Here is a 10,845-nt window from a genome sequence, read left to right on the forward strand (position 1 = left end):
GAGCCACAACAGAGGCATATGTCAGACATGATAAAGGAAGCCACATCACGTCCATAACCATCCAAGGACTGAGCGTACCAGGATGTTTACAGCTGCACTGCTGAAATTCCAGGGCCATACTCCATACATGTGGCTCCATGGGCTTTTGATTAATAAATTCAAAAGAATAAAGGGAAACAGAGAAAATATAAAGCAAGAAGAGAAAGCTATGGAGAATATAATTGTCAGGAAGTCCTTCATTATCTAGGTCATTCACTTATTAACTCAATAAATATCTATTGAATAAATTATATGACAAATACTCCATTGGATTTACATACTTATAAACTAAAGGGCCTTGTTCTCTGTCATGGTGAAATCAAGTAAAATAACAAAAACAAAATCACAAATAAAATCGTAGGCAGATTTTATATATACTGTATATCTATATCTCTACATATCTCTCTAGCTCTAGCTCTGTATCTACCTCTATCTAATCCTTGCAGTACTAGAGTACTGGGGATGGAATCTGAGGGCTCTCCATCACTAAGCTACATCCCCAGGCCTTCATACTTTTATTTTTTAAAATTTTAGACAAGGTCTTACTAAGTTACCCAGGCTGGATTCAAAATTGTCATCCTCCTGACTCAGGTCCCCTAAGTGTTGGAATTACATGCATGTGCCACCATGCCTGGCTAGTCAGCAAAAATGTGACTTTAAATTGTGATGAAGAAACCAAATAAGAGCTTTATATATTGGCTGGAAAGCAAAATGAGGGAAGGAGTTTGTCTATTTTGTACATCGAGCATGCCTACAATAGCAGGCATACGGTGGGGAAAAGGGAAATGTTTTCAAAGGTCTGTTGAATAAAGCATGGGGCTGCAGTAGAGAGACAGTTTATGCATCAGTGAGGAGTTCATTGTAGCATCTTCCTATTGCTACTGTACCATATTACCGCAAGTTAGTGGCTTAATTAAAGCAACACAAACTTATTATCTTTCAGCTGTGTAGTTTGGAATTACAAAGTGGTTCTCACTCAGCTAAATTTCTGCTGTCAGCAGGGCTGCATTCCTCCTGAATGCTGTAGGGGAGAACCTGTTTCATGTCCTTTCCAGCCTCATGGAGACCATAGTCCTTAGCCCCTGGCTCTCTTCCTCTATCTTCAAAGATGTGGAATTCTTTCCATGCTGCCACCTCTCCAGTTTCCTCTTCCATGGCCCTATCTCCCTCTGCCACTCTTAAGGTCTTTTGTGATTACATTGGAAACCCCAGGATCACTTCCTTATTTCAAGTCTGAATGTATCTGTGCCATAAGTCCCCTTTACCATGTACCCAAGCATCCATAGGCTCTGGACATAGGATGTAGACATCTTTGGGAGGCCATTTTTTCTGCCTTCTACACTTTTCTCTGAGTAGTGATATTAAGAAGGTAATACTTAAAAAATGGAAGAACCTAGTCATCTAAAATATGTGTGTGTTTGTTTGGGTATGAATGAGTGTTTGTGGTCATGTATATGCTTGTCCACAATGGGGAGCCAGTGGATGGAGTGTGAGGAGGAAACATAACCTTGTGTTGCAGTCCATGGGAAGGAATCTGGATTTTATTCTAGGTACACTTGGAAGTGATTAGTTTTCGGCAAGAGAATGGTCTGATTTACACTTTAAGGTTATCCTTTGGGAGAGTTGTAAGAAAAGGGGTGGATCAAATAAAACAGCAAGTTTTTGTTTTTGTGTTTCTGCAGAAAGCTAGAAGTGCGTCACTTAGAGTTATTGAGGGAGAAAAGCTGGAAGCAGGCCCCGGGTTGAGGGGCTGAGGAACATGTTTGGGGGGTCTGAGGTTCATTCCCCAGGTCAGTCATCCATCTGGTCGGGAAGTGGGGGCTTGGCGGGGAGTAGGGGATAGCAGAAGCCTCAGCCAGGGGCAGCTCTTCATCTGTGGACACATATCCATAAGCAAGTCTCTCCAGATCGTCAGGAGCTAAGAAGATCTTGATAGCAGAACTTGGCGCTGTGTCTGCCTTGGGCTTCTAGGTGTCAAAGGAGAAAAATGAGCAATTTGGGAATGAGAGTGAAGAGGATTTCAGGTTCTGAGAAGCTAATACTCCTGTGGCCACCTAGAGGTAACCAAGTATGACAAGTGCATTAATTTTCAGTCTATTAGTCCAAGACTTTACGGACTGGCAGCTTTTAAATGAGAATATGGACGCAGAAAATTCCTTTTTAAGAACTTTTAAAAATATAGAACAAAGGGAACACATTTTGTTCTATTTTATTTATATCTCCAAAGTGCTGGTCTCATGGAAAAGGTAGAGAGACATGCTGTCATTTTCTAATAATAGGAAGGAATTTGGGGAAGTGGGAGCGGTATCTCTGGTGAGCTCTGATTTGCTTTGAGCAGCTCCAGGCTAGTAGGAACACACACTGGATGCTGAGCTCTGGGTGGCTTCGATATTTGTTTAATACATTTTAATCATCACTATCTTTGGCCTGTATTATTCATTATGATGCCTTCAGGTAGAGCAGCTTATCAGGGAGGGAGCACATACGGTGCTCTGTGCTGGGCTGCGACATTAAGGGATTACTATAGAGACTGAAGAATAAGTAATGCTGCCAATACCTTCTGCTATTAAGACATCCAAACCTATTTGCCATTCCAAGGGTGGCCTGGAACAGGCAACTTGGGTGACTCTTAGCAGCAAACAGATGCTCATTTGGATGCTGATTAAAATTTATAAGCCATGTGCCATTATTTTGGTTATACACTTTGATAAGTTATTTGTTGAATACCTTCCCTGGATAATATATTAAACTCTTTCTTGAAAAGAAATTTATTGCTGTAAAACAATTGTTCTGTATGTGTCAAAAAGAAGGTCATAATACAGGAGAGTTTCTTGTGCTGAGATATTAGCACAGCATTATTTAAAACAAAACAAAGTTTGCTGTGTGTACGTGTCAGGTGTTTGGTGTCAAGAGATTAAATGGCACGTCAGTAGAAGGCTCTGGAGTTTCACCTCTTCCTGCAAATTCCTGCCCTCACATGCCACCAGTTCAACTCAGCTGTGTGTGACAGGGGAGTCACAGTGCTCAGTTTCCTTGTGTCCTTCCAGCTTTTCTGCATTCACAGAGGAAGCCCAGCTGTGGACAGAAGTGTCAGGACTGTCCTGGGAGAGAGGGGGAATTGCTGGCCCCAGCAGAGAGAGTGGGAAGTGCTTTGGGAAGTAGGAAGAGCGCTTCCCTAGCTGTAGCTCATGGTTGAGGTCTGCAGATGGAGGAAGGAGGCTTGGGAGGGACTGAACCTCTTTACTTCTGCAGGGACTTCAGTGTGCAAGAAGGGTGAAGGAGTAGAGGGACTCACCTGACGTCTGGCAGAGCTGCCACTGATGAGCAGTTTCTTTCTTTTCTTCTTAACTCCTCTCCATCCATTTCCATTTCTTTCAATAATTTTCTGTAATCTTTATTTTTAAAAAAACAAGAAGCAGCAGAAAGACACAATTACCCATGTACTATATATGAAAACCAGCAGGGAAGAAATCACCATCTCAGTAGTGCTTAGAGTAAAGATAGAATTCTAGCGGCTGAAAGTAATGACTTGCATTGGGATTTTCCAATAGAGAAATAAATAGAAGGTTAGCAGTGGCTGCTAAGGAGGAGATTCTGCTCAGGAAAGTTTCTGTATAAATCTATGATTGAAAACCATGACACAAAATGTGTGTGTGTGTGTGTGTGTGTGTGTGTGTGTAGGAGTACTAAGAAAGCAGTATGTATGGTACATAGACATTGGAGTATTATTAGGCCATAAAGCAGCATAGAATGACGTCACTGGTGGAAAAATGAATGGACTTGGGGGACATCATTTTAAGTGAAATAAGCCAGACACAGAAAAAACAAGTATCTATGTTTTCTCTTATATGTAGAGGAAAAAAACCCCTTGAAAGTAGAAGACACACTATTAGGGGAGAGAAAGGGGACCTAATGGGGTAGAGAGAGAGAGAGGAGAGTGTAAAAGAAAGTCAAAGGAAGGTAGATATGAACAAGGCATGATGTATGCACCTGTGGATATCATAGTGAAACCCGCTGATTCACAATTAATATGTGCTAGCAGTTATAAAAATGTCATGGCAAAATACAATAAATTGTACAGTAATTTGTGAGCCATGAAATGCCAGTTGTAGAGTAAAGAGGAAAAGAAATGGACAGGGAAATAAATTTCCAAACTACATTAAGAAAACCAAACCAAACACTATGGTTTTTAGACACCAATTTCAATGTGGACTAATGATGTATAAAATGGTAAAAATAATAAACATTTAAGAATTTATTTTTAAATTTTCCTCTTTGCACTTTAACGCAAAGGGTTAAATGTTAGTTATTAACCTCAGATGGGAGCAGTGACTAAGTTTGGTCTGTGGTGTATAAAATAGGACCAATAGCTTCAAACTTATTTGTTAAATGGAAAAAATATACATAATTCATACTATCTCTGCTATATTCCAAGACCAGTTTAAGAGGCAAATAAATTAATCAATTAGTATGTGCATGTGGAACAGAAATGGAGCACATTTCTTGAACTTCACAGGCCTTTCACTTGCTGTGAGTACCACCGTGGTCATCAATGCATTCTAACTGATTTGAGGAATAGTAACATTCTGTTAAACTACAGTTTATTTCCGGAGATGCTGTTAAACTGAATACTATCACTTTAAAAATAAGTAGGTTGCTTTAGAGAATCTGGGTAATTATTGTTGGAGTTTTCTTAAAATGAGCAGACACCATCTGAATCCTAGTGTGAACTTCACTGGCTGTCTAAACTGCAAGGCTCCTTTCCCCTTGCTGCCTCCAGGCTCCGTCCTCCCTGACTGTGTGTGCAGGTGATCCTGTCCAGTTTCTCTTGCTAGTTCCGCTGATAGCTCTCTATGGACCCACAGACCCCTCCACCAAGCCTCAGACTTATCCATCACATACCATCTGAAGCTTCGACATTTAGGAATTAGAAAGTTCAATCTCAAAGAAACCCCGCAACCACTGTCCATAGAGCTCAAGTTTCTCTACAGATTGCAGTATGAAAATGACTTAATCTTTTTTTAAAATTTTATTTTCATTAGTCCATATTTGCAGTGCACAATCTTTCCATTCCTCCTGTGGAGTGGTGCATGGACACAACACATCTTCATTTGTTTTTTCATCCCGTATTCCTTTCTACCTTTCCCCTCCCTCAATCTCTTGATCCCCTTCCCATTCAAGGAAGATCTGTCGCTCTACTTCCTCTTATCTATCTTTTAGTTTGCTCTTAACTTATACTTTGGGTTTCTCAGAGAAACCATGCATTATTTAATCTTGTGTGTCTCATTGATTTTACTTAACTTTATGGCCTCATGGTACATCCTCCAGAAAGAATGCCATCATCAAGAAATCAAACAATAACAAATGTTGGTGAGGCTGTGGGGAAAAAGGAATCATTCTACATTGACCTTCTGATGATATAATATTTTTCTATTTCTCCCTACTTTTTCATACCACCTTCAGATTTGTTTTGGAGAAAATATAGTAAAAAGTTTAAAACATTTTACTTTTCTCCTGACCAACAGAGCCCAACTTAGAGATCTTGGTTTCTTCACTGCTTACATTTTATAATCTGTGTAACTACCAGCTTTTCATTTATGACCTAACTAGTTTACTATTTTAATTAACAAAGTTTTATATGTATCCGACCCTGAGGCAACTCAGAGCAAATGGCATAATTTCTGAGACTGTATGAAATAAACACAAAGTCTTTTTCAGCCCGGCTAATAAAAACATACTGACTTTCATTGACCCTGAGCCCTAATTGAAGCTGAACACCTCCATAACAAACAACTTTGTGGAAACTCTGGTGAAATACTTTAAGCTGAGAGGCAAAGTTTTATATGATTTTGGTGAATTTGGTGGAATGTCTAAGTTTAATTTCTAGTCAAATTGGGACATGGAAATGAATTTGGATGGAATGATTTGAAAGGTGAGCCTTTCCTTTCTGGAATGTTCTGGTGTTTCCATGAGAAATCATGATTTTTACATTAGTGTTTTCGAAAAACAACTTGTGACAGGAGGAACCATAGTTTCTATGAATTTTCCATTGTGAACTGGCAGAAGTATTCTGATTTCAATATCAGCTGGATAGTAAATGGCTTTGAGAAATCAAAAAGAGAAATTACTTGATGTGTTGCTTTAAATTTTTACTATAAGGTCTGTTTGGAACGGATGAGACATCCAAAGGTTTTTTATTTCTCTTCATTTCACTAAAATTTAAGTAGGATTTAATGTTTTAGGAAGATAGAAAATTACCTGGAAATTAAAATTTATTATTTTGAATGCAAGGGCATGTGACCAGAAGGCTTCATTTCCCTGAGGATAAACTACACACTGAGGAGTTAGCAGCCACCACTCACGAACCAGTTCTTTGAACTTTACAGAGAACCATCAGCTCCCAAGTGGTGGGATATGACTAGGCAAGTTTCTTCATTGTTTTTTTCTCACTTGTAAAATGAAATTAATAATGACAATAACATCTGACCCACAGCTTTGTTGGGAAGACTAAGTGAGACAAGACCTATAAAGTACTTGGAACTAACTACTGTACTACATATGATACATATCAAATAAATATTAATTAGCTATACCCATATTACTGGATTTATCTATACGTAATTCTTCACCTCCTACTTCAAATTTAACTTTTCTTAAAAGTCATTGCTAAGGCATTATTTTGTTACTCAGGATTTCTGTTTCTGCAAATGACAGAAAATCCAAGTGAAACTTTTCAAAATACAAAAAAGAAATTAGGAGTTGATAGCTGGAAAAAAAATCTAAGAATAACTTGCCTCATCACTTGATCCTGGGGCTCTAATAATGCAATTAGAATATGATTTCTCTTGGGAATTTGACTCTGTGTTCTCATGTGTAGGTTATATAGGCTTTGTTTTCAGCCCACCTTAAGAGTTTCACGTTCTTATTCCTCCAAACTTAGTGGAAATACAATAGATGGTCAGGAAGGGTTGCTCCTTTCCCTTCTCTCTTCTCTTTTCACTCTGAAACTCTTTCTGTTATCCCTGCAGGTAGGTCCTGCAATGGACTTTCCTCTCAGCCTCTTCTATTCTAGGGATATCTTTATATTCTCTCTCTCTTTGTTTTCTGTGTCTGCCTTCCTGGCACCACTCTTTATAACTCATCAGCTCCTACAGCACAGCGAGGGTCCCTCTGCCATCATCTGGGCCCTTAGGCTCTTTACTTGTATTCTTTTCAAGGATGTACTGTCTATGTTAACACTTTAAAAATAATCACCATCTAACCCTCAACAGTCCCACTTTTCATCCATTATAGTATATAAAATAATTAAAATTAATATATTATTTCATTTTGTAATAAAAATTCCTTCCATTTATAAAAGCAAAAACCTATTCTTTATGGAAAGTTTGAAAAACACAAAGAAGAAATGAAAACTTGAATAATTCCACGACTTAGATGTATCTAAGTGTATTTTCTCCCTCCCTCCCTTCCTTCCTTCATTCATTCCTTCCCTCCTTCTTTCCTTTCCTCCTTCCTTCCTTCTCTGGTTTCTCTTTTTCCTTCCTTCCATCTCACCTCTCTTCTGGACCTTCTTTCTTCTTCCTCTGACCTGTAGACATTGAGGTACCCACTGCTCAGTTGTCAGACATCTTCATCCACATCCACTTTCCAGGTGAGTTCATTTAGGCCATGGCTTTGAACCCCACTAATATGGTGACAGCTCTATCTTAAACCCCTCCCTTGAATTTCAGACTCATACACCCAAGCACTACTTGACATTTCTGCTCTGTATCTAGTTGGTATGCCAAAAAGGAACTTTCCTGTTTTTGTGTTTTGCTCTTCTGTGTCTTCCCCAATTGGAGCAAATAGCAGCTTCATTCTTCCAGTTACAACAAAACCCTTGGTGTCATCTTTTTCACAGTGTACGTTCCACTCTGTGTCTAAGGAACCAGCGCAGCTTTCTCCACCATCCCAACTCTTCCAGGCTCTAACCCTTTCTCACTACTGCCTAATACTGTGCTGGTCAAAGCCATTCTTTCTTGCCTAGGTTATTATAGGGTCTCTGTTTTCACCCTCACTCCTCCTTTGCAATCCGAGTAATTTAAAAAAAAATTGATGATTCTTTTGCCCCTTGAAACTCTCCAGACTTCCCAATTCACATGAAATCAAATCCAAAATTCTTGCTATGGCCTGAAAAGCTCTGGCCCTAAGTGACTTGCTCTTAGCATAGGCTTCTCTGTGATCTTGTGATCACTTTTATTTTCTTTACCCCACCCTGAGGAAACGCCTCTACCCTCCTGTCAGCCATGTCAGCAGTCATGTTTTGCATTTGGATGCCCTCTGAGAATCAGTGAATCAGGTCAGTAGGGAGCTGTGCTGTGCTCTGCCCGACTTTTGAGGCCTTGGCTTCACGGGGCCAATTTAATGAATATGACCATCCATCTTCACTGTTCCCACTTTTGAGTTCTGCCGCCCCTCATCCGTGCTCCCCCAGTCACTCATTGACTTCACTTAGTTCTCTTTCCTCCAGAGTAATTTCTGCCTACTCAGTCCTTTAATAGTTTTCTTCCCCTGTTATTTTTATTTGTGTGTGTGTGTGTGTGTGTGAGTGAGTGTGTAGATTAAACCCAAGGCTTTGCACATCCTAGGAAAGCACTAACCTAAGAGCTCCTCCTTCAGTCTTCTACTTTTCTACATACTCTATTATAATCATTGCTGTGGTATCAAGGAGTCTGGTTTTTAGAGGACATTTATAACAATAATCTCCAAAAAACAAAAATCACCCTGGTATGGCTCTGACACATCCTCTGGAGGAACTGCAACAGCTAAAACTCCTTCCAGGCAGATCTAGGAGAAGCTGGTTCAGTGCTGCTCATTCTCTCTCTCTTGTTCTGCCCCAGCATGGTGACTGACATCTGCTCACCTTTGGTGCCACAGTGGCAGGTGTACGTTGTCCTGACTGAGGTGCTCCGGAACTCCAGCTGCCAGTGCCCAAGGCCAAGGGAGCTGATGTTCTCCCCTGGTTCCTGGATGTCTAGAGGGGAATGTGCTGCTAGACAGCCAAGTTATCTCCCTTCACACCACTGCTGATGACAGTAACCTTCAAAGTCCTGGTAGATTTATAGACTCCACTTCTTTCACCATCTGTGCTTTGCTTTTGCAGCTCACTATCTCTAAGCCTGAGTGTTGAATAACCACTTGTGTGGCACACATTTGTACAAGTCTAATACATGCATTCCTTCATTCCAGCCATGCATGGAACACTGTTGCAGGCCATGGAACGCAGCAGGGAGCAAGGAAGATAAAGTCCTTGTGCACATAGAACTAACCTTCTACTGGGTGACAAAGGTGAAAAGAAAATAAATTACCATTTAATTTGACTATAGGTAATAATGACTGTGAAGACAAATGAGCAAAACAAGGAAATAGACATCTACATTGATATCCTAAAACAATTATTTCTGCCTTCTTTTTACTCTGAAACCAACATCTCTCCTGCAGCTGAAATCAGCAAAGCTGTTAGACCCGGAAAAAATACAGTGTTGCTTTACCTGAAACTGTTAGATTTGTCCCATGATTTGGCTGCACTGAAATCATGAGGACCAGGCACTCATATTCTCTATAATATTATTTTTCATATCCAAGTGACACAGAATGAAAGTGTGTTAACTTTTGGGGGGAGGTTTGATCAAGTCTCCTCATCATCCTTTCTATGAAGATGAAAATAAATTTGAAAGAAACAGGCAAAAGTCAAAGCAGGGTTGTTGATCTGGGCTTGGGAAACCTTGGGTGATGAGAGAGTAACAGACACTAAGTTTGGCAAACTGGTTGGGAAAGAATGGGCCCCTTTCCTCTCCTCTGTGAGGACAAGTCTATTAGGAGGCCATCTCCGTGCTCTCTGCAGGAACCCAGATTATTCCCCCGAGTCCCCTGTGGATGGAGATCCTAAGGTGCTGCCCGGCTGAGAGAAGATGGAATGGCCACCAGTGTAAGGCAGAGCAGCAGACAGCTAAACACTGACTCAGAGATGCTTTCTACAGCCACTTCTTTGATAGAACAGGAGGTGGAGCAAGAAAAGCACTTGGGTTGCAGTTTCCTTCATTTTTAATCTCTCTATACTTATGTATCATGAAAGTGAAATCATTCTGTAGTAAGTCACTCACAGGGAGCTCCTTGTGTAATTATTAATATTTACCTTCTAAAACTGTCAGAATTCATAGCCTCAGCATTGTCAGCCCAGACCTACTTATTGTAATACATGGGAGCAAAAAAAAATGACAAATGGGAGATACTACTCTTGATGGTCACAATTTGGTGACAGCAAAGAAAAATGAAGTTTAATTTTAACTATGTTTCATAATGAGAAAGAGGAGATTTAAATATATACAGACTCATAAATATTTAAGTCAGCTTTTTGATGTCTTAAGGGAGAATTTTACGAATAAATCAATTTGACTCTCTAATATAAGAACTAGAAAACAGAACACAGCTATTTTAATCCTCTACCAAAAAGGAACACTTTAAAAAGAGAGAGCAAGAGAGAGTTCCTTGAACTCACTGAGAGCTTTTCTCCTTAATAAGCAAGACTTCTTTGGCACAGGAAAAGATATGATAGTACTAGGGCAGGTGAGTGCTGCGTTGCAGGATTTGTAATTTCACTACCCTTCTTACCAATGACAGAACTGGAGACAAGTTTACTAACCTGGCTGTGCTTCATTTATTTTTATCTGCAAAGTGGACATAATAATAGTACCTATCATTGATATTGTAATAGTTGTTTTAGACAAAATGTACACAGAAAACTGCTAAATAAAATCCCTGTTATGA

The 10,845-nt window shown here is 39.8% G+C and overlaps 1 protein-coding gene across 2 annotated transcripts; it reads right to left on the bottom strand.

The window, feature by feature from the left end:
• Positions 1 to 322: 322 nt before the first annotated feature.
• On the bottom strand, positions 323 to 9,192 carry LOC147825465 (uncharacterized). Of its 2 annotated transcripts, none has more exons than XR_015440726.1 (3): positions 8,942 to 9,192; positions 3,335 to 3,431; positions 323 to 2,006 (listed from the first exon to the last, which is right to left on the bottom strand). XR_015440726.1 is itself a non-coding variant. In XM_087185886.1 (3 exons), exons 1-3 carry the CDS (start codon positions 7,635 to 7,637, stop codon positions 1,737 to 1,739), a joined length of 411 nt encoding a protein of 136 aa, XP_087042012.1. In that variant the 5' UTR covers positions 7,638 to 8,798; the 3' UTR covers positions 323 to 1,736. The 2 variants fall into 2 exon arrangements, 1 of the variants encoding a protein (XP_087042012.1); XM_087185886.1 differs by lacking the exon at positions 8,942 to 9,192 and adding an exon at positions 7,594 to 8,798.
• Between the last annotated feature and the right edge of the window lie 1,653 nt (positions 9,193 to 10,845).

The sequence above is a fragment of the Heterocephalus glaber genome, unplaced genomic scaffold (genome assembly GCF_053883595.1).
Source record: "Heterocephalus glaber isolate CG9 unplaced genomic scaffold, H.glaber_assembly_v1.0 deba00001503, whole genome shotgun sequence".
NCBI lineage: Eukaryota > Metazoa > Chordata > Mammalia > Rodentia > Bathyergidae > Heterocephalus > Heterocephalus glaber.

Bases quoted from the DNA above. Each gene is read 5' to 3' on its own strand.
- LOC147825465 (XM_087185886.1), bottom strand. From the start codon at position 7,637: ATGTCTACAGGTCAGAGGAAGAAGAAAGAAGGTCCAGAAGAGAG. The intron at 3,432-7,593 runs GTGAGATGGAAG...TTAAAAATAAAG, and splicing joins AAAGAAGGTCCAGAAGAGAG to ATTACAGAAAATTATTGAAA. The intron at 2,007-3,334 runs GTGAGTCCCTCT...TTTGACACCTAG, and splicing joins GCAGCTCTGCCAGACGTCAG to AAGCCCAAGGCAGACACAGC.